The sequence below is a fragment of the Polyodon spathula genome, chromosome 32, assembly GCF_017654505.1.
Source record: "Polyodon spathula isolate WHYD16114869_AA chromosome 32, ASM1765450v1, whole genome shotgun sequence".
Classification (NCBI taxonomy): domain Eukaryota; kingdom Metazoa; phylum Chordata; class Actinopteri; order Acipenseriformes; family Polyodontidae; genus Polyodon; species Polyodon spathula.
This window is the reverse complement of record NC_054565.1, coordinates 3,106,918-3,131,389: the sequence shown is the minus strand read 5'-3', so window position 1 is coordinate 3,131,389 and position 24,472 is coordinate 3,106,918. Positions and strand designations below refer to the sequence as shown.

General features: G+C 37.5%; 1 protein-coding gene across 1 annotated transcript in view; it reads left to right on the top strand.

The window, feature by feature from the left end:
* The window catches only part of LOC121303287 (mannosyl-oligosaccharide 1,2-alpha-mannosidase IC-like), a 31,566-nt gene extending 19,909 nt beyond the window's left edge, over positions 1-11,657 (top strand). The window contains exons 4-8 of the mRNA XM_041233871.1: positions 382-497; positions 1,051-1,270; positions 2,914-3,086; positions 3,778-3,893; positions 6,428-11,657. Of these exons, the coding sequence (XP_041089805.1) occupies positions 382-497; positions 1,051-1,270; positions 2,914-3,086; positions 3,778-3,893; positions 6,428-6,569 (767 nt within the window). The 3' untranslated portion in view covers positions 6,570-11,657. The remainder of the gene's footprint in view (positions 1-381; positions 498-1,050; positions 1,271-2,913; positions 3,087-3,777; positions 3,894-6,427) is intronic.
* The last annotated feature ends 12,815 nt before the right edge of the window (positions 11,658-24,472 follow it).

Sequence of the window (24,472 nt, the reverse complement as noted above, 5' to 3'; positions counted from 1 at the left end):
TACAGGGTATACATTTATCTGTCGTTGTGTCTGTTTTGTGTGAGTGTATACCTATCTATCTATCTATCTATCTATCTATCTATCTATCTATCTATCTATCTATCTATCTATCTATCTATATATATATATATATATATATATATATATATATATATATATATATATATATATATATATTCATTCATTCTGCTGTCACCAAACTAGATGTGAAATCTCATGTACACCTGTGTACGAATACATTTGAATAAATACGTTTGTAAATAACTGTTTTAGTAGTATATTTTAACGCCAGGTTTCTGCTGTGTAGATTTGTGTACCTTAAATACCTGTATTTTAGGATAGTCAAATCAAGACTAAACGTACCCTTCTTTTCTCTTCTAGACCACGTCTCCATAGGGGGACTAGGAGACAGCTTCTATGAGTATCTGATAAAATCCTATCTGATGTCAGACAAAAGAGATGAACAAGCCAAGAAGATGTATTATGATGCTTTGAAGGTAAAAAAAAAAATTTATAAAACCATAATAAGATGAATGGGTCACTGCATTGGGTTGGTCTGCCCAAGTATTAAGAGCCGAGGAATCAGAGCTAGGTGTTCCCAGCTTCATTTCCCAGGAGTCCCTGACTTACTTGAACTTAAAGTAAATGAAAAACTGGCTCAGGGAAAGTGTATCAATAACTTCATAACACAATCCTAAATTTTAATGAAGAAACAAAGGCAGGTAGACAAAGGCTTGTTTTGCTAGTGCCGTCGTCAGTGTACCGGGGATAGAGGAATAGAACCATAACAATAATTACACTGATGAAGGCACTAGCCAAAACATCTGTCAGCTTGACTTTCTCTTCAGCCGAGAAAGTGTTGTAAATGTGTATGGACAGTACTGTTAGACTGCCTTTGAACTGCAATTCCAGTTTCTTTAATTAGTCAAAATTGACTTTCTTTTGAAGGTTATCTTATCTCCACTTTCATATCGCAGTAATAGCGGGCAAAGCAAAGGCCAGAAACAAACTGTGATAAAGCTTTCGCTAAAGACTTGTTTAATATCGCAGGCTATAGAAACCAATCTGGTGCAGAAGTCTCCCGGGGGGCTCACATACATTGCGGAGTGGAGAGGCGGGATACTGGATCACAAGATGGGTCATCTGGCTTGCTTCTCGGGAGGAATGATTGGGATTGGAGCCGATGATGGAGAACCGGAGCAACGGAAACACTACATGGACCTGGCAGCAGAGATTACTCACACATGCCACGAGTCTTATGCACGCACAGGTAGGAGAACATATATATCGTTCTGCTGTGATACACTGGTGGAAAAAAAACCTGAGATGCATTGTCTTCAAGTGCACCCTGGGGAGCACAATAACTGTACAAACAGTAATTCATAAGCATGTTTCCCAACACAGCACAGTGTGATAGAGTGCACAATGCACATGCAAGTATATTGTAAGTACATAAGAGTACAGACTGGAGTAGAAGTCCTACAGGCCTTCTAAAATAACAATGGCATTTTTCAGGGATTAAGAAGTTGAAGGACAGCCTACCAATGCTTTAAAATCCATTCTTAATTGCTTTATTAACATTGTTACTGGTCCCCGTATTATTGCGCTGAGAAGCTTTTGATGCTTTTTTTTTACGTTAACCCCTAATATTTAACATACAATGCTATAGATAGAATGCTGCACCCTGACACAAAACTTCATCCAGCGTTTAGATTCAACGCCACATTATAGATTCAAAACCTTGGTAACTCTTTTACTGTATGTAGGCTGCCTAACAAGCATGTATACACATTGTTATAAAAGAAATGGCAGCTGCGTAAGCTATCCCTAGCTCTGCTTTGCCTAGTGTGGAAATCATTGTGAAACATACACCATGCAAATTGTAGTTATATATATTGCTGTTCCCACTGTGCACACATGCTATGATGCAGAGATGTTGTTAAAAGCAGAACTTCCTAAAGATTCTAGTTGAAATAACCCTGAGGACATTTTTAATGCAGTTTCTACAATCAGCAGCAGCAGCAGCAGTAGCAGTAGCAAAATCCATACTTGTGTGATGCTACGGTTTGTTGATTCAACAGTCTATTAACACTGACATGGTGAACAAACCTATTGATCAGACTTCAAAGGAGGACCAATTATTCGGTCCCACTGGTGATTCCCAAAAAAAAAAAAACAAAAAAAAAACACATGAAATTCATGTATTCCCCAAGTCCAAAATGGCATATCGAGGTGGGGATGGACACACATAATTATTACATTCCCAGGGATCGTAAGTCTTTTTAAAGTACCACTGGCACTGAATCACACATGTTAGAAACTGTGGATCTGACTGGAACTAAAGGACATTCTCTCATTGCAGCTCTTCTCAAATTGTAATGTTAAGGCAGGAAAGTATTTTGACAAAGCATACATTCATGCCACAAGCAAAGCGATTCTGAACCAGTATCATTTGATCTGAGATGTACATGATGAATGTGTTACAGGGTTATAGCACTGCGAGCGTCTGTATATATGGGTAATATCGACGCATGTAGAAGTTAACGAGCTGGAAGTGCTGATGTAACCTTTCCTCCAGTTAAACGGTTACTTCCATTGGTTTTGACAATTACCTTTGGTTGGACCGACCATATAGGTTGAAACACCTTTATCATGTGAAAATGGGGTTGAGAATAAATAGTGTGTTTGTTTACAGGAAAGTTAGAATTTAGTTACCATTAAAAAGTACACATTTACCATACTGTCTGCACTATTTATATAAGAAAATGCAAGACCAAGTCATTTCTCTTAGGTACGAATTAATTTGCTATTTCAATGCATTTGTTATCCCAATGCATGAAGTAGAGTAAGTCATTAATCAGGTTGTTTTTTCAGCCTTAATAAATAATTTTTCTTTGTTTTGTTTTTTATCAGCTACCAAACTGGGCCCAGAAGCATTCCGTTTTGATAGTGGTGAGGAAGCCACAGCTACCAGAATGAGCGACAGATACTACATCCTGAGACCTGAAGTTGTGGAGAGCTACATGTACATGTGGAGACTAACCCATGACCCCAAGTACAGGGAGTGGGGCTGGGAAGCTGTGCAGGTAAAGAAAATGTGTTCCTTCACTTATAGTTAGGTTCAATGTCGGGGTCATGACTACTAGTTTTGAGTACGGGTGTTGGTAGTGATTATTGATTATCTGGCCGCTGGTCCTGCCTTGCAAGGGGAGAAGGAAGCCACTGCCCTCTGAAAGAGGAACTGATCTGGCGATGACAAAGCCATGCACTTCCCCCCCAAGCAAGGGGACTACCTGCAATAAAGTGGCGATTAGGAGGTGCAGGATAGGGTTGCAACAGCCAGGTGAGGGTTAAATAACATAGGGGGTAGTGATCGAAGCAGGGAGCAAGCACTCATAATCATTCCCCCAATCTCAGCCTAGGCTTCTAATAAGCAGCTACTTCTTACAGCTGAATTGATCTGCTTTCAGTGCAGTGGTTAGGTCTTTTGATTTGATGTATAGGCATGGCAATGGTTTGCACCTTTTATTAATTATTTGGTGTGTGCAGGACATTTGCAACCTAATGTATCTTGTACTGTTAGTCACAGTTTGGTAGCATTGCATTGCTGGAACAGGATAAAGTGATCAAGTGTGTGAACCTGTGCAGTTTGACTTGGCAGTACAGCGCCGGAACAATGTAGTTATTAACTATGCCGCCTGCATATTAAACAGATGGGGTTACTGAAACATCATAGCTTGCATGCAACAAACACATATTATTTCTTTGTTTCTCCAGGCGTTGGAGAAGTATTGCCGTGTTGATAAAGGCTTCACTGGAATAAGAGATGTATACACAACATCACCAAGCCATGACAACATGCAACAGAGTTTCTTTTTAGCAGAAACATTGAAGTAAGTATAAACCCACTGAACGCCAGTCCTGCACTGTCTATGCAGCCATAAAAACGTGGGTCACATATTTAGCATATTTTTCTAAATAATTTTATGAATGTGCTAGTCCTGCATAAAATATGAATCCGTAATGTAGTCTCTGTGAGATTTATTTTAATGAAGCATTTATTAACCAGAAACATTTTGAATCAATACATTTTTATAAAGCTTTTCAAGAGACTGAAGAGACCGCAACTTATTGAATTATTAGAACATAAGAACATAAGAAAGTTTACAAATAAGAGGAGGCCATTCAGCCCATCTTGCTCGTTTGGTTGTTAGTAGCTTATTGATCCCAGAATCTCATCAACCAGCTTCTTGAAGCATCCCAGGGTGTCAGCTTCAACAACACTACTGGGGAGTTGGAGTTATAAGCACATTCTTCCCACCTTGTGACTTGGACGAACACATCCGATTTTTATTCCTTTCCGTCCTGCATGTTTAATGTCTACACGTTCGTTTCCATCCAGTTGGTAGCCATGTTATATGCTAGGAAGGTATTTTAATCTGTGTAGTGTATTGGATTTTCTCGGGCAATAAATGAGGGTTATTACTTATCGAATCAATAGGTCTGAAATTCTTTTGTGTCAGAATGGAAGGGAGACTGGAAGAAGATCCACATATTAAACATGCTACTGCTACTTCCCATAGGTCATAATGTTCTCTTATTATTAGGTGTTACTTCTTAAAAGCTGATTTCTATTGTTCCCGTAATAATTAACGCTTGTCTGATTGTAAAACAGTGTTTCTTGTCTTTTCTTGTGCTGTGATCCTATGTCTGTACTGTTAATGGAATAGCACCTCTTATATTATGATTGAATTGAGCGTTAGGAGTCTGTGATTTTGTTAAACTGATCTTCCAGGTTGAGCCGCTTTTAAGCCAGTAAATTTTCTTTAACCCTTCAGAATGAAGTGGTTTGGGCCACCTGTTCTGTAATATAATGTCATGATTAACAGAGCTCAAAGAAGTGAGAAAAGAATCCAGCGCATTGGCGGTTTAAGAACGGCTAAGCCTTGCAATACATTTCAGTAGTTTAATCTTCTTCCTCGGGGCAATCCCTCAGCATTGCTGTTTTTCATTCCTAGCAACTCAATAGCTGGCTTCAGCACCAAGTGGCCATGTATGTTATTGGCACCTCTGAATATCTCGGGGTGCTTCTGTCAGCTTACTTATTAAAGGAATTAGCATATATATCAAGGGATACCAAGTTATATAGGCAGTAAGAGGGTGAGTGTTAAAATGGACAACTAAATCTACAGTACCACCCCCCAAGCACCACAAATAAGGGGGTTTATGTTATACTGCTGTATATCTAGTGCATATTGAGAAGACCCAGCTGAAAATATTGGATTTTTTTCACAAGCTAGCAATGACCTTGTGACAAAAAGGTTTTATGGCATATATTCAGTTAGATCCAGTATGCTAGATTTAAACAACGTTCAGCAAGGAAAAATCAGGCTATATCTAGAAAATTTGTACTCGCCTGCATTGTAATGTACACATGTGTAAATATATGTGTAGTAAGAAATTGCTGTACTTCTGAGGTATAACCTGTAATCGAGTTCGTAGATGTCATTCATAACCTGTAGCCACTGCTAAGGGTTAAAAGAGGGCATGGAAGCTGTTTACCTGAGGTCAGTGCACACAACCTGGGCAGTTGGCTTGATGGTCTGATCCAACAGAGTTCACAGATGTCTATACTGTGAAAGAATGTGGTAAACAGAACTCTAGGATCATGGGAAAATTGTTACTCAAAAAAAAAAAAAAAATAAATAAATAATAAATCCCAAAGTGTATAATGAAACTTGGCAGGCATAATAATTATTCTGTGTGAAATTGAATGGATTTACAGGCATCTTTTTTATTGACTTTAATAAACATTACATTAAACGACAACGATAACAATACAGCAAATGCGCTGGATCATCACTTCGACCCGCAAGCTGGCGATCGCGTGCCGAGACGGTGCTAAAAACAAGTAACAAAATAACAATTCAGGACTGTCTATACAGCTGCACCTTTAAGTTTCTATGAAGTGTGCAATCATTCTAAATGGGTCTTGCTGGAATGATTCAAGTACTGTGTTTAGCTGGCTGTACTTGTGTTCAGGTGCCACTCTTGAGTTCCAGTTGGCTGCCATAGATTTATGTAATCAAGGCTAGATCATCCGTAGTGACTTTATTGAAGTAGTCTGCCACTTTGAGTTTCCTTTTGGTTGTTTTTTTCAGTCAATACACTACTGTGTGTAATTATAATAAATATATATATATATATATATATATATATATATATATATATATATATATATATATATATATATATATATATATATAATGATACAAAAATACAATAAAGAGAATTTAATGCAAGAACTCACTCAGTTGTTTGAATGATCCTCATGCCAGGGGTACTCAGGTGCTATTTTCAGCGTGGCACCTGCATTGAGGTCCGGGGAGTAACTTTTTGTGGAATTTTGTTTCTTTTCACCACCCAGATATCTGTATCTGCTGTTCTCTGACGATGACCTACTCCCTCTGGATGACTGGGTGTTCAACACTGAGGCTCACCCGCTGCCAGTAATCCACACCAAGTGCATGCAGAGGGGTGAAGCCAGCAAGATCCAACAGCAGCAATAGCACACCTTATTCTAAAAGAGGAAATAAGCCTTTGACCAGTCCCTTGGGTTGATATGTATTTCCTTTCCAGTAAAGGGTGTTGTCATGACGTTGTGGTCGTATTTGTGAGCCGAGACCGCCCCCGTATGGAGGGCGGCTGGCGTTTCTGTGGACAATCAGACATTTAATGAGAACTTTCTTTTTTTTTCCTCTGTGAGGAGACCTATAGTGGCCCACAACAAGGGTCACTGAATCATGGGCCATATTGTGAAAGAGAAACCACTCAGCTTCATTGTCTCATTTGTTTGTTTTTAAAGGTCTTCTGTCTGTATAGAGTACCATTAGACCAAAGGATTTTGTTTCCCGTTATAATCCCTACATGGTTTATTTTTAAATTTTTTTTTTTTGTTGTTGTTGTTTTCGCTGTTAAAAGCTGTTTTAGTTGAGTAGTTGAATATTATTCAATTTTTGAGTTAGACAAATATAGATAAAAGAAAGCAGTATTCCTTTTTACTCTGTGTCTCTGAGACAGTTATCAGATTTGTCCCAGTTTAGGAAAGCTTGACCCTCTGTCACATTTACAAAGTTTTCTGTTTCATTTACTGTGCGGTAAGTGTTTATTCAGCAAATTATGTAAACGTTTTCAACCAGCTTAGCAAATGTTCAGCCTGCCACTGACAAGCATTCAAAAAGCAGCACCACATGGATACAAGACATTCAGACAACTTCTTGCGTTCTCTGGGCCCTGATTAAACAACCTGACAGGCATAAAGTCATTAAAATTAGCCTCGTTGAAAGGCGCTAGAAGGGCAAATGTGAAATTGTTTCAGATAGTGACAGTCTGCCACTGGTATGCATATTAACTCAGACACAAGCTACAGACGAGGTGTGAATGTGTAACAAGGCTGTTTTAAAAAGTGTTGAGATAACAGCAGCAAGTTTGCTGTAGATAATGTGAGAGAGAGAGAGAGAGAGAGAGAGAGAGAGAGAGAGAGAGAGAGAGAGAGAGAGAGAGAGAGAGAGAGAGAGAGAGAGGTTCAGTGTTTTTATTTTCTCAGGTATGTTAAAAGGTTAAACTCGTAGTTCTTTTTTTAAGCAGTTATCAATCCTCTATTCATGTTTTAAATACTGTGTTTGCTTTGAGCACCCGTTGAACACTTTTTTTCTGAAATTTGACTCTGCTTCTTCTGCAGTATGTATTGCTTGATACTTTTCAGTCCAATTCCAGTTCATAGCAGCTGCAACATTAACATTAACAACAACATATTATTGCAAAGCTACTGCAAGGTGACTTACTGTATCGTGGCATGCATTATTTCATTACCATAGCTTTCTTACTGTACAAGCTGGTACATCAGAAGTAGTTTTTGATGCAGCAGCTCCAGTTTCTTATTGATTTGTTTTGAATCTATTTTACTTTCTTGCAATTTCTCTCTTTGTAACCCCACCCTCTTGCTGTTCATGATACAGTCCATGATTTGTACTAGATATTAGCACAACAATTTTTAGCGACTTGTATTAATTAACTTAATATGGGATAATATATCCCGCCTGGAACTCTGTAGTAATATATTTTGTACTTTTGAATGTTGCTAGAACATTATTCTTATTAGTAGTAACTACTTTTCTGTTTCCATCTTTATATGTGCTATTGGAGTTTATAGCTGTCACACGACCCCTGGATGATATATCTAATATGAAATGACTATCAACAAATCTGTCATCTTTATTTTTAAAATTAACTTAAAATAATAATTAAAAAACGTATGCCTTTTTGTTGTTGTTTTTATTGTTGTGTTTTTAGAACTATTAAACCAAGGGCAAAGGGTATGGTGATTGACTTTTTCATTTGAAAGATAAATACTGTAGTCGTGAGATACTGTACCACCAAGTCTTTCCACTTGTTACCTGAGCCAGGACACCTGCTCCATATTTGCAGTACAGTCAGGTATCATCCTCATGAACTCTGTTTACTGCCTGGAATTGTATTTTCGGCAGCACTTTTAAATAATGGCCCTAAATTCATAATTAATTCCAACTGAATAATATCTGAATATCTTATGCACTTCATGTGAGTTATTAATTAATGTGGATTTAATTTTCCCTTATTCATTCCATGTTCCTTTGTAACAAACGATGTATAAGATAGGCGTTCATGCATAAATTAACACTTCTCACAGTTTCACTGCAAAATGATTTTTTTTTTATTTTAATGAAATTGGGCTCTTATATATCTTATATTTAAGAGTTCTGGCTGTCAGGTTTTAAAGTAGACAGAACATAGGGGCTATGTCGGATTTTAAAGCACGACGCTGCCCGTTGTAACCCTTTGTAATCTGCAAAACCAAAATTGATGCTCAATTTTTAATTGCCACATTTTCAGAATAAATCTGGTTAATACCTAATTTATACTTTTGTATTCAAGAATCAGGCTATATCTGGTAAAATTGTAACATCGGATCCTTTGCAGATATTAATTTGATCTTATTTGGTTATTGTGCATAGTCATTAGAAATGTGAGTATAGGTATATTCACTGGGGGCTTCCCACTGCAAAATCCCAACTGTGATGTGTACTTCACAGAATTTCAATTGTGTTATTAAACTGAAGTGGTACTCATAATTTGCTCTAAGGTGCTGTTAAAAACATACCATGCATTATTCTGCAAAATGTCCCGTTTGCCAAACTACAAAGTACTGGGAATGTGTTTGCCTAATAGTCTTCTTGGCATTGTGAAGTATTGTTTATAGCAATATAAGTGTGGATCGAAAGGATGATTGTAAACAAAAATGATATTATAGGTTTACTGCTACACCATTTGAAAAGAAAGAAGTATCTATATATATATATATATATATATATATATATATATATTTTTTGATGCATTATGTTGTCAGAGCGTATTTTTAGAATAAGAGCTGTTGGGTATTTTAGATATTGCAAATATAGTCTCAAGTAATTAAACTAAAGATTTAATGAAATCAGAACAATAGCATCAGTGGCTATAACCATTGTGGTGCTATTGAGCCTTATTTATAAAATTATGGCCTAAAACTAATATAATTGAGTTAATACAGTAACTGTAGTGTACAATGAGATAACAGTCTTCACGATGGATAAAATCAGAGACAGTGGTCTCGATCCACACTATGATATAACAAGTCTTTTGGTCTTTCCTTTATTTAAGGAGATGGATAAGACAAGTTGGTTAGGTTCTTCTTGCTTTAACCAAATCAGTCATTCAGCCACTGTTGTTGCTATGGACTTTGTGATGTGTGTTTATCCAATCTCTACTGTGTCGTGTTAATATAACAGGATTTAGAATTAGAGGATGACAGAGATATTCCACTTGTCATATACTGGAGGGGAGGGGAGGGGGCGGTTATAATTGTTGTTGTCATTCTGGTTGTCTGATTTAATAAAGGGTAAACCATAGCACCAGAGTAGGTGCTGCAAACAAAAATAATGTAATTTGTTAAGTGGTATTATCTGATACAAAATACTGGAGGTTTGGGTTTAAATGCAACAGCTGAAAGGCCATTTTTTACAAAGCATGTGTTGAGCCTCATTAAAATCAGCAGAAAACAATGTGGAGAGCTTAATGCTGTGAGGAAGCACAATTTCAGGGTTGAATGTCAGGCGCACTGCCGTACTCAAATGAGACGTGTTGTCTTTTTTCTTCCCACGCTGAGATAATGTTAACATTTCCAATCGCGCAGCTTTGGAGGTAGGGGAATAATCCGTTTGCTAGATAGATTTGCAGTTGCACTCGATGTTGCTTTGTCAAGGGTTTGTGGGTAGCACACACAGAAATTAAAACTAGCAAGGAACTCCAGTGGGATGTGGAGCTAAAGCTTGAGTAGAAAAATAAAGGGAAAGGTCACTGTTAAATAAATAGTGCTGGTACAAGTATTTCAATATCCATGCAAACATTGCCTGAAATTTATTCAGAGTCTGGAGTTAGTGTTTCCCTGGAGCAGCGATAATTTCGAGATTGCTTTATAAGAAACTTTTCAGCTAATCAGTGTTAGGTGTCTACTTGTTTTACTTGTTAATATATTTGATACTATATACAGTACACATATGACATCAGAATAAATATATATACACACACACACACACACACACACACACACACACACACACACAAACAAACAAACACAGAGTGGCGTCCTTTTGAGGTTTTTTTTGTCCAGTAGCAGATTGGAACTACAGATGGAATCAGGTTAGGAATCCATGTTTTGAAATTAGAACGAAGTGAGATTGAGTTTAAACGAGCCTGTGGAAGAGTGGCAAAGTATTAACCTTCGGCTGTCATTTTTAAAGAGAATTTGAAAGCTTGTCAAATCCACAAGGTCTGCCCATTCAGAACCACATCATCTCTTGTTTAAACATGGTATGGGAGCACACGTTACAATGCTGTTGTTATGGTGCCTCAGCTGTACAAAGCGTATGTGTGTGTGTGTGTGTGTGTGTGTGTGTGTGTGTGTGTGTGTGTAAGCGGCGGCCATCTTGTGAGTTCATTTTAGCTCAGTTTAAAATGGCCTGTTTTGAAAATGACAATATTAACCCTGACTGGGGGAGCACGAAGCTGTATTACACCCTGAATAGCACAACACATTTCTGAAACACCTACGAGAAGCCCAGCCCGTAATTTTTGTGTCAGCACCAAATTAGCATGTCAGCTAATCCCACCGACTGCATTGCGATAGTGCTGGGATTGTCAGATCTATTCACAAGTTTAATAAATAAATAAATAAATGTGTGTGTTTGACGACACCTAACACAGCTATATGTTGCTATCCATAGCTTTCCTCTTTGCATACAGTAGCTTTTTACATATAATATAATGTAATGTTTGTTTTGTTATTTCTTTCCTAATTAAGTATTTTTTGTTTTCATTTTGAACCATTAATATATATATATAGTTGCTCTGAATACCATGAAATGGAGTAGCTATTATCATTTGAACAAAAACAAATGTGATTTTCATTTCCTTCATAAATGTGACTTTTTTAAAAAGCATAAAAAGACCAAAATATGTATCAGAATGAATATATTGTAACTGCATTTTTCTTTTCAAAATAAAATGCTTGATATATTACGTAACACCGGTGTTTGTTTTATTTGTTTTCTAAGTTTAATTACTGCATTTTGGTAGGCCAACATATGTTTAAAAGTATAATAATAAATTCATACTTTGGTTATTGAATTGACTCTAATTAGCGAAGCTCACTGAAATGCATACTGTAGCTCCTCATTAGGCAATTAATATCTTATGTTGATTAATAATTCACGCAACATTGTTGGAGCATCGTGAAAAATGGAGGGTACATAGAGGATGATATGCAAGGGAAAAATGTCTGTGACAGAGACACTTGGACACACTGTTTGGCCACCAGAGGGTTGTTCAGGTATAAATAGGCTGGGTGCTTAGTTCTTCAGTACTCACAGTCTCTACTGTGTGAGTTGTAAGTGTGTATGTCTTTTTTTCTGGTGTTATGGATGCACATCATGCAAGCTGGAGTAACTTAAACTTCTGTTTAATGTGTATGTAAGTTTTACTCATTTTTTTCCACTGGATTTGAGCTTTCTTGGTGAGTTCTAGTTTTCAATAGATTGCATACACATCCTCATTCTGGACCAATACCATGCAAAGCCTAAACATGTGGACCTTTGTGACTTTTTATATGGTCCTAAGTGTGTGTGTGCTTTCAAACAAGACTTGTGTAGTGGCGTTGTTTAAGCAAATGTCCTGATAAATGAACATGGTACCCTGGTTCTTGTAGTTACAGTTCTTAATATTAAGAATGAAACCTCAGATGTATCATATTTAGCTCTTTTGCACTAACAGCTACCTTTAAGTTGAAGACCGTTGTACAGTACAGCAGGTGCTGAATACTGTACACATGCACATTAAACAAGTCTCTGGTCTTCCCTCGTGCTGCCTTTTGTGAGAACATGCAAGTCAGATCAGAGATAATCTTCCTAACAGCTGTTGCATGTTTTATGTACGTACATGCATGGCTGATAAAGGTGCATTTGAAAATTATTGATCATGTATTGTAGTTCCCATTGATCAGTGTTGCTGCTATCATCAAGTGTCATTGATATTTGCTTCTTAGCAAAGGTGAATTCCTTCCTGACTCTGTAATTCCTGGTAGCATTATAAACGAGCAAAAATAAAAATCTATAAACACAGTTTACACATACACCAACCAGCCCCAGTGGACTCCAGCTTTGTGTTCACAAGTTGTGCAGCCAATTGGATGAATAGAATGCTCTGGGTATCCAGTCTGTTTGCTTAGCAACCATCTCCCACTGCTGTTGAATTAATTGGACATTAAATTGAGATTGGTATGGAGCAAATGTTGTTACCCCTGAAATACAATTAGTGGTAAATTGAGCTAGGAAAACCAGTCTTCATAGTAGAAGCACATTTATGTATTCTAATCAATGTTCACACTGTCAAAAGAAAAAAAAAAAAGCACTGCTGGCAGAAAATGAAACCGTTTCAATGTTGGAGAATCAGCTCTAATCACCATATTTTCACACTGTTGCAAATGTAATTTTCAAGTGCTTTAGAGTGTCAGAAATAATCTATTGTCCATATTGTTCATGCATGTATTCTGTAACCCTATTACCCAGAGCAGATTCCAATCCCTTAGCCACACAAAGGACACAGTTCCTGAACATGTTTGTGTCCATAAAAATATTGAAAATAAATCCGAAGGCCTTTCCAGTTGAATGAAAACACTATGAGACACATGTTTGCGAAGCACTTTGAATGCCTTTCATGAACTGTTAGTTCTTGAAAGGAGAAAATTCCGTGTAAATTATGCCAATCCTTAGAGTGCTTAAAAGGCCATGAAAGGTAAAACACAAACAATAGGAGTTAATAAAAGAAGAAGAATCGCTTTGAAAACAAAGCCCCGTGTTTTAAAGATAGTTTGCATATGTTACTGAATGTTGATAACTAATGTCCCAGTGGTGAAAAGGTGAGAGCTACAGGTAACAATCATAGGGGCTGTGGTAAACAGGAGCAGTTGTCAGCTGGACGTTCTTGCAAGCCTGCAAGCTGCTAAGTTCATTAACTGCAGCTGTCAATGTAACTATTACCCAAAAGAGCCAGGCTCCTCTGCAGGAGTGGTTATGTTGCTTTTAATTGGCTGTCACATGGCCGTGCAGGATTTGTTTGGAACTAATTAATTAATCAGAGTGAACAATTTAATTGTGTTGTTCAATGTTATGAGACCATTAACACACTCTAGGTGTGTTACTGCTTACTTACAGTACGTCATTACCACACTGACAGGGGCCAGAATTGTGAAGCAGCCTTTTTGCTGCAGTGGCTTGAATGCTTTTTACTGTATTGTGTACTGTGTTTACAAATTACAGGTCTTAACAGTGTGCATCCGCTCCAGTGCCTCATCAGAGAATGAAAACATTGATGAGAGCGGACGCTGGGGGAGAATGCAGTAAAAAGACCCTAAGGAATTATATTTATGACCGTTTATGAAACTATGCTTATTACTATAAAGTATACAATGTAAACTGTAGTGGGACTGTAAATTGGCTTTGAACGATTGTAATGGTTCTGGTGGGCATGTTCTAACAGCTGAAGAGACTATGAAGGGTCCTCACTGTTCAGTTTTCTGCATTGAGACACACTCGGGTAAGTTTACTCTGATTTACATACTGCTATTGAACAAAAGGTAATTATACTCATTCTGTTAAGTAAATGGAATAGTGGGGAGTGCGTTCTCATCGTGTTCAGTGTTCAGTTTAATGGCCCTTTAACAATAACACTGCACATTAACATACAAACAGCATTTCAAATGAGAGAGAAACAGCTCATATGTGACTGTGGTTAGTGAAAAGTTGTGCTCCAAAAAGTCCATTAAAGCAAAACTATTAAACTATTTTGCTGAGCTGAAGTGAATGCTAACACAATAGTCGAACAGAACTGAGGCGTTGGCTGTCAATCAGCTTGAACTTTGTAAATCCACAAACAAAACACTTTGTTTTAATATTTGTATGCCTGTCATATGTATTGTACATTTGTGTCAACTGCCATGGTAAAGTTGAACCTGAAACAGATTTAAGTTCATTAAGGTTGGCATAACCCTTTGTCAACTGCTTGCTAAATAAAACTCTCAACATTAACAGACTTTTTTCACACCCTTGGGTCACCACAGTACTTTCTTGGTCCTCCCACGTTTACAGTAGACTCCCAAAAGCTAGTGGTTTAAAGGGTAAGTAGTTGCCTGGCCTGCCATAGATATGTTGACTAGATCAGGTGTCTTTATATAGGAAATTGGTAACATCATCTATAGCACTAATGGGTATTGGCAGCAAATCTAAAAGAAACTTGGCTTCAACTAGCAGATCACTAGATGGCTCTGGCTCTTACTGTACTTCTATAAATACACTTGGCTGTGTGTTGCGTAGCAGAGAAATAGAACTGAAGAGCAGCTCCTGAACTCAGATGAAAGCACCTTAAAAGAGTAATTATACTAATACCTATGATTGCAAAAATCATAAAAAGTTACAGGGGTAAAAAGTTCATTGAATCTATATTGTCATCAATAGCTGCAATACCAACTGTGAACATCTTTAAGCCCATGCAGGGGTAGTTATAGGAATTGACATGATTCCTGAACACCAGCAAAGTGTGCAGAAGCAGAGCAATATCATAGTCCTACTAAACAATACGGATGGCATGGGGCACAATATTGTGGTCCTTGAGTTGTTTCAGACTGTTGCAGCAAGGTAATATGATGACCACGTGTTGAGTGGTTGTCCATTATAATTTTGCTTCAAATGTGTGTTTTCCGTATCACAAAAACAGGACTGAGGTACACTCTCTGGGCTATTAGGGGAAATTCTTGAGAACCGCACTGTCCCACAACTCATGGAGACATTATTAAAACAACTGTTGCTTACAGCCTTCAATGGGACAGCGCTGTGCTGCAATATGCATTTCTGTGGAGCCACATAGACACTTGACCAGCCGTGACAGGATGTTTACTGCACAACGTTATGAGCTCACAAATAGACAGCAGGCTAATTGAGTTTACACAGGCTACCATCACTTTATTAGGAAGGGCCTGTTCCTAAGAAAGAGGCATTATTAATACCTGGAAAAAGTTGATCCTGCATGACTCTTATGATAACTATTCTGTTTGTGCAACTTTATCACTGCCTGCAATTAGCATTTGGGTTGTTGCCCAGATTGATTGATGCCTTTCAAATTACACAATCCTTACCATTCCTGCCTGCAGTTCACTTTCATGGCCATTTCGCACTCAGATAAATCTTTCCTTCTACTCATTGACGTAACAGTTAACTTTTATACTGCACAGTTGATCATGTCCTCATTAATGTCCTATTGTAAGTGACTCTGCATATAATGCACAGTTCACAGCTTTTTTAAATGCAGTAGGCATAGAATTGAAGTTGTGTTGATTAATCAAATATAATTTCTTCAATCAGCAGGTTTTTTTTTCCTTTTTTTCACATTTTTAACAACATTCCACTGAAGATATTCTTATGTAAAAAGTACACAATTGAACAATACTGTTAATTAGAGAGTTGATAATATTTTAATTTAAGTGGTGAGAGTTCAAATATTTATTGAACTTTTTTTTTAAACCAAAAAGGAGTTTACAATTGTAATGTTTATATATTATTGGCCTACGTTTAGAGAAAGGGACGGTAGGAAATATTAAACGGGTTGTATTTAAGGAGCGTACTGCACATTTATTACCAGTACAACTATTTTGCTTACAGAGGAACAAGTTTATGCACAGAAGCATTGGAACTGTGTTCATTGGATCAGGGGTGTCCAATCATGGTCCAGGAGGGCCACTCCACTCCAGGTTTAAGAAGTAAAATGATATAATGACCTATTCCAGGGTCTGGGTGGAGGTTTAATTGGTTCAATTTAACCATTTAGAAGGGGGTTGGAACAAAGACCAGGAGTAGGAGGGTAGACTTTGGCCACCTCTGCTGCAGATGCTAGTCAAGGTACTCAAGACTGTCCCCGGAGGCTTTTTTTTTTTTAGTGGGAGAATCAACAACCTGTGCGAAAGCCAGCTCAGAGATAAGAAAAGAGTCCGCGTGCCATGTTAATGTGTTCACACAACTCAAAGTCACATTAAATCCTTAGCTCTCCACTTTAATTTGACGATAATTGTTCAGTTCTTGAGTCGGTCACAGTTGTTGCTAGTGGGGACAGTTGGGGACCAGTCCGTATTCCCCATGAGAATTGACAGATTGTAATAGACATCGAACCCCTCTTCAAGAAAATGAGGCTAACGAGTAATCAGGAGGTCTGTCCTCCATGCTTTAAGACACAATCATCAGTCAAGCTTCTCGGATATCTAACAATAGCAATGCACGTGCCTCTTAACCTTGACTGACAAATTGCATTTATTAACCAGTGATCTGTCTTCCTAACTAACTAGCGGGAGCTGCAGTCTCAGCTTCCTGGCTTACATGTCATTCAGTCTACTCTGTGCTGATAGAAACCATCTGTGGAGAGCTCTCTACTACCGCTTCTCCCTTTGGCCATCGCATCGCAGGCTCCCTACTCATGATCATAGCTTCCCTAGGGCTCCACGCTCCTTTCCTGTCGGATGTTTCCAATACATTTGTTTCTGCTGTGATTTATGATGCCAGTTCTAATACTGTCTTTCTCTGTTCAGCATATCGTACCTGTTTCCCCAACAGCGTTGGAGGTAACTTTTGTTATTGTATATTTTACTGCATGTTACTTCTAGAATAATACAATATATAGTGGTATGAAAAAAGAAGGCGGCTCCAGAATTACTATATTACTTTAATATTGATCTCAAATACCAAAGGGCTTATAGAGCTGAATGAAAGGAGAGGGTATGAACAAAAACTAAATTACTTTAATTAAACCCAATCAGTTTTTGGCACTCAAGAGGGAAACAAAGAGTATCTCACAACATAATTTGGCATTTATAGGGATTGATGCTGAGCCAGATCCATACTGAATTCATAGCAAATGGAACTGAGCCAAAAGTTATATACCAGACTTAATGCATATATATATATATATATATATATATATATATATATATATATATATATATATATATATATATAGGGTGCTGTACAGTATGGTACCAGCTGATAGCCACTCCAGGTGAGATCAGAGCTTTATGATATAGCTGTATGTTTGAAAATAAAATAAAATAACAGTGCGACTAAGATGATACAATAAACTTGTAGTGCTGTCGTGAAAGGAAAGCACCAAAGAGGTGCTTCATTCTGAGATGTTGTGAAATATTGGATATACCTTCCAGCTGGCAAGCTCTTTAGTAGCACTCTCTGCCATTTTTCAAGATTCCTTTTATGCGCGCCAGTTTTTGATACCAAAAAAAAAGTCCACAAGTGTGAGTAATCGTTAATCGTTTCACATATATCCACATTTTCATTGGCCACGTCACTCTGTTCAATGAATTCATTGTCGTTCCTGAGTTATACAATGACAAATCTGGTCCCTGCTTTGTGCTACATTTACTCCCTGTCCTTTGTATTCAAAGCAAGAGACGGGATTAATACCAAAACAAAATCTGAATACAAATGGCAGGAAAGAAAATAAAAAGTGCATTATAAATTTACATGTAAATAGCTCCGTTTCTATTATGCGGCTCTTGGTAGTGTTTGAGACCATAATAATGTGAGCACTGTTTGTGCTCCAGGAAGGTTTATTCACTGTAATGGAGAATACACATTCTGGGATTAATGGAATAAAAAAAATTAAAAAAAACACTACAAGTCAAAAATAATAGAACAGTGCACAGGAATTATATATGGTTTGCCTGCCTGCCTGAAGAATAAATAAATAGTTTGACAATTTTATTATTCTTGGAAATGTATTGTGAGGTCTGCTTTTTTGTCATTTTATAGGAACTCAATTAGGTGGCTTATGACTCTGTCTGAAGTCAAACTGTACTGTACTGAATTAGTATCTCATCAGTTCTTAGAAGCAAGGTTTGCGCCTGGTTAGTACTTGAATGAGAAACGATAGCATGGAAGATTTTGTAGTTCTCATGCTTTTTCTGTAGTTATACTGTGCATTTAATATATTTTTGCATATGCTTTACCCTACCTCTCTGGGCTTTACAATGCTTACCTATGCTTTACCATACTTCCACTATAGGAAGCTTTTATAAGAGTGCTGCTATAATAGGTGATGATGTTAAATCAATAGGGGGCATTCTCCAACTCAATGCCTGTTATGTACATGGACACCCAAGGACTCTTACCTATTTTGAATGTACAATTACCTTCTCTCAATGTAGCTGCTTCTCACTGCAGCTCAGAAGAACTCAAGGTTAGGCTTCTCCGATCACTCCTCCAAGTCAATCACCTCTTTACACCCAGGAGGTCAGCAGAGGATTTTGAACTGCCTGCCCCTGGAGGACAAAGGTCAGTACTGCAGGTGTCAGCTCTTGCTCGCTGGGTGCCTGGCCAGTAGGAGCCGAAGTAACACAGGAGGTGGGTCACTCTGAGTTGCATTTGCCTTCCCATCTTGGCTCATCTTGTCCACCACATAGTTGTGGCTTTACCAGGTTAGCCACTCAGGAGTCCAACACTCAAGAATTCAAGAGCAGTGTAGGTCAACTTCTGCCAGCAATAGACAGGTGCTCAGTTTAAAACTCTGGCATCAGGTAGACTTGCATGGTTTTATCTTATGGCGATGGCTTTCTGGTGCATAGTAATTACAAAGCTAGCCATATTCTCTGCTTTATGTAGTCCAGTGAAGCGTAATTCAGTTTCTTAAATGGTTTTAGTGATTGTGCAGATTATTCATATTATCAATGGTTTAAATAATTAGTGTTTATATACCCTAATGTTAACATGCATTGAAGGGATAAAAAGTGACTCCCTGCTGTATGTTTATTGTGGGTCGCTTCTCTGGAAAAATAGGTTAGCACATCTTAATTTGCATACTTGTTGAAATGTTAATTACTATACATGGTGCATGTGATCATGCAAAGGAGGGACAATGTTGACATGCAGCTTTAAAGGCTCTTCAGATAGAACAATTAAACACTGTCATATAAATGACTCTAGTGAAACAGCTCTCAGAGTATCGGGGTGTGAAGGGCATCACACCATATCAGTGAGCTGTTTAAATACATTTTATGATTCATCCTCTTTTGTCGGTGAACAATTTAAACTTGTTATCCATCACTTCGCAAATATTCAACTGTAATAAACTCTCAGATTATCCAACAGACCTGTTCACAAAGCTTTAACTTTAAATGAGTTATCTACAGGGTGATTTTATACAGATGCTTTTATAGTCTTCTCAAACTACTATATAGTTCGATATTTTGAAACTCAAAGTGCCATTCTACTTGATTATCTTTGAGGCATTGCAAAATAAAGAGATCTACTTTCTTGATTCCAATCTATTCATTTTAAATGAAGGGCACCATTGTTTCTATCCACAAAGCACATTTGGTTTAATGTGACACCATTTATTATATATTTAACTGGTTTTACAAATGCTGATTAGATCTTAGACTACCCATGTTACCTTTGGTAAGCTAGTCCAAGATTAGTGCTTATTGGGCTCTGTGAAACCAGTCTTTTTTAAGTATTAGAATATGCGAATGTTGTCCCCCAATTGCTATTGTTTACGACTTGTGAGGCAAAGAAACCGAAACTGAATTTGCTTTGATCAAGGAAAGGCACGGAACATAATGCAAGTAAACCAAAGTTTGTTTAATCCAGTTTTAAATCAGAAAGCATATGTTGAAAAAAACAGAACATACTGGAAGTACTGTCAAACGTGTTCTCTTACATACCAGCAGCCTTGCACAGCCTGAATGGTGAGACGTCTGTATTGCAGTTTACAACTAACAGGGAATGAAAAAACAACACAGCCCTTCTGTGTTTGTTCATTCTTCTATTCCAGAGCAAGGGGGTGGGGAATAAAACCAAGGGTGCAGTTTCATCTGATATAAATGTGTTGTGCATACTTGTGTTATTCACCACTTATATAATTTTCTTCCTAAATATACAAAACATGTTATCATTACAATTGTATCAAGTCCTTTATTTTTAAGTAGGGAGTAGGCAGCAAGAGGAACAATACATCAACTGATACACAATCAGAATTCATGGCTACAAGATAAACTTTATATGAGTGAACTAATGCTATTGTAAAATGTGTATTCTCCGATTGTGTACCTGTCTCACAAAATATAACAGAAATATGAATTCTGTGCTAGCCGAGCAAATAAGGGGAGATAGCCCTACCCTGCATAATTCATTTTCAATACAAGTCTGAGTAAGGCTGTCTCTTTGCTCAAGCGGTGATCTGAAATAATATACTCATTCCCCCTGTCTTTTGCAGGGCCTTTAGATCTCAAGGGCATTCCCCTGTGTCAGCTATAATTAAGGAGACTGCTGGAAGAATGGCATTCCTTCCCTCAGACATGAAATACTAATACTCAGGGGCTGAAAATCAAATTGGATTGTGTTTCGATAACGGCACATGAGAGTGCTGGGAGTGAAACAATGGTGCTTCTCCTCCTTTTAAAAAACATTTAGTATTTTGGCTTGGTATGGGCTGGTACTATTAAACAAAGCAGTGCTGCTGGCAGTAATAATCTTGCATGCCTAACTCATTATAATTGTTTTGGCGTTGCATTTTTTATTGTGACTTTGTTTATTAACAAGAGAAACCATTCAGGAAGTGTGAAGTGAAATGAAAAGTAGTTAAAATAAGTAGTTTATCTAACCTATGTCTATCTATCCATCTTGGAATTAGAGTGGAAACCGAAAAGGCTAAACTATATTTGCGTTAATTGGAATTTATTCTGATCTGCCACCCAGCTAAGTAACAGGATTGAATTTGGTGCATTTGTAATAATGAAAGGCACTGTGTATTTATTACATAAGAGCAAGCCGTGGCAGGTTTGATTGCATATGCTGCTGCCCTCAAGTCTTTATTACCTGTCTCTTAAAGCCAGTTTTAGAAATGCAAAAAAATTAAAATAAAAAATGAAAGAAGACAGAGGGAGGCCGGTACCCAGCACCTTTGTGCCGGGGAAACGGTTTTGAGATCATTTGTTAAACCGGAGCGTGCACAGTGCTGCTTGTGGTAATCCAGGAGATGCAGCATCCTTGAAATAAGAACATTTTTCTAGCAGGGAAAAAAAGTGTTCTTTGTCTGGTTCCACTTGCATGCATTCTGCTGTGTTAAGAGAGTGTGAGAAGCCTCCTGCGCTCTTGAATTCACAGCAAGTGAATGCTGTCACTGCATTTCTGATCTTTGCTGGTAGGATGCTTTCTATTCTTGGGCTCAGATCTGAGGGCAAGATTTTATTGCATGCATGTGGAGATTGCCATTTCTGTTATGCAAAGTCGAGATGACGGACATCAGGTAGTTTACCTTCACATCACAGAGACCACAGAGGACTGCTTTGAATTGTCTGTTGACTTCACGTGTTCAGTGAGTCAGGAGGTTATTGTTTTTCACCATCCCACAACAAAGCCATTAACATATACTGCTTTCTAGCCACTTCCACATTAAAGCCACAGCTACACATTAGTGATCATTATGTACTTGATCTCAGTGGTTGCAAATCTAAATACTGTCGATATAATTTTAAAGACCAATACATCAAAAAGACTTTCCTATATGAACATATTGTAGTATTGCCCAAAAACACCTTAAAGTATAGGAAAAAGTTTTGGGTGATTACATAGCATTATTTTTTATACAGGGAGGGTCTTTTGGATTAAACCCTCACTTTTCCTGCAAGCTCACTGTCACACAGCATTCTCTAGTATGCAAAGGTGCAAGCATCTGATTCAGTCAGTGTTGGTGTCTGTGGTACTTACCCATTACCTGACAAACTATGCGGTCACTTAAACGGGCAACAGTATTACATCAGAGGCATATAGTTAAGCAACTCTTAAAAGGGTAACGGCAATATACAACGGAGTTCACTGCACAAAATATGCAATGCTTTAATAAATGTTAACTGAAAACGACATGTTGGTACTGCAAACTGCTTAAGTATCCTGCTCTTTTCAAAGGTATTTGAGTTTCTTTGAATGAAAAGATGTCGGCCAGCTTTGACAATTGCCGTTGACTGTATAATCAGCTTAGTAACCCGACAGCTTGATGTGAGGATTTAAATAAGCTGATCTCCTTGGAAGATTTGTTTTTCATTTGAATTCAGCTGTTTTCTGAAGAAGCCTGTGTTTCTTCTTAGATGTGCAGAATAACATTGCCCCCTCCTCACCTCCACAATCTTTGTATCTATATATTTTAAATCTCTTGTCATGGATCTCCAGAACATGGATCATACTTTAGAAGTTTTTTTTTTTTCTAAGAAAACATGGATGTTATCACACAGGTATTATTCATTTATTTCAATGAGCGGTTGTGCATTAAATGTCCAGAAGATGGCGTAGGAATGAATTCATAACTGCACAGCATTATTCACTCCAACCAAGAAGACAATATGCAAGACAAAACTCTATAACATCTTCCATTACAGGCAGTTTTGAACAAAGTTCCTTTTTGTACAATATATATACAGTGGGATGGAGCAGTAAAATTAAAAAACAGTTTAGCAATCAATTATAATATATATATATATATATATATATATATATATATATACACACACACACACACACACACACACACACACACACACACACACACACACACACACACACACATTATATTAATCCCAGCAGCTTCTAAACCTCTATTTCTTGTTTAAGAATGACACATACTCTTTAATTAAAGGTGTTTTTTTCCTCCCGAAAGAAAACTCACAAAGTGTCTTGGAGACAGCAAGTTGAACATTGAAGACAGAAAATACTGCAGTTAAAATCCTCAACCACACAAAAGGTTTAAGAACTAATTAGAGCTTTTTTAAAAAAATTTTTTTATCACATTTCGGAATACATTAAAGCTGTTTTCTAATGGCTATTTCATGGTCACCATATCAACAGGCTGGTACTTCAGAGCTGACTATATCCTGCATCAATACCGTCTGTAAAGCACAGTGCCTAGAGCTTACAAAATAATTCCAGTTAATCTTAGCTAATAGTAATTACTCGCATAGTAGGTCTCAAATATATAAAAGATGCTGACGTTATGGTAAATGAGTATTAGATATTTGAACAGTGTTCTTTTCACAGCTATATCTCTCCTTGAGGATATTTCTTCCCTGCTTTTTCATCTTGTCTAAACTTTCATCCATGGTTCAGAAAACACTGGGGAAGCATTCTCAAGTCTAGCACTTAGTGTGGAGCAAATTTTTGTGTGGGATATAAGGGAAAAGATTTTGCAATACCAATGCCTTCACTGTATTTCTACTCCTGAAGTAATTTGGTTTGAAACTACCTGCGTGGTTAGGATTAGCTCATACAGGGGTTAAGTGAACCCCGCTCCCTGATTTATAGGATAGCAATGAGTCTAGCCTGGTCTAGCCTATTGTGAAAACTGATCTTCAGGGACTTTGCATTGACACACTGGTCCTCTCCGTCCAAACTTCAAGAAGTTGCATAAATGAACGCAGGTAACACTTTACATTGAGTGTCTCTAATTACTATGTATTTACCCAGTAGTTGCTCAGTAAATACATGTGTACTTATACATAATTACAATGTTAATATGCATTACAACATACTTAATGTGTACTTTTTTTGCATGATGTAACACTAACTCTAAACCTAACAATTTTCTGATACAATTATGTGCTTACATATATCATGCAAAAAGGTTGACTCGTTAAGTACATGGTAAGTGTGCATAATAACATTCTAATTATGTGTAAGTATGCATCTATTTACTATATAAATACACAGTAATTTTGTTCACTTGCAGATTGACATGTGTATAAAAA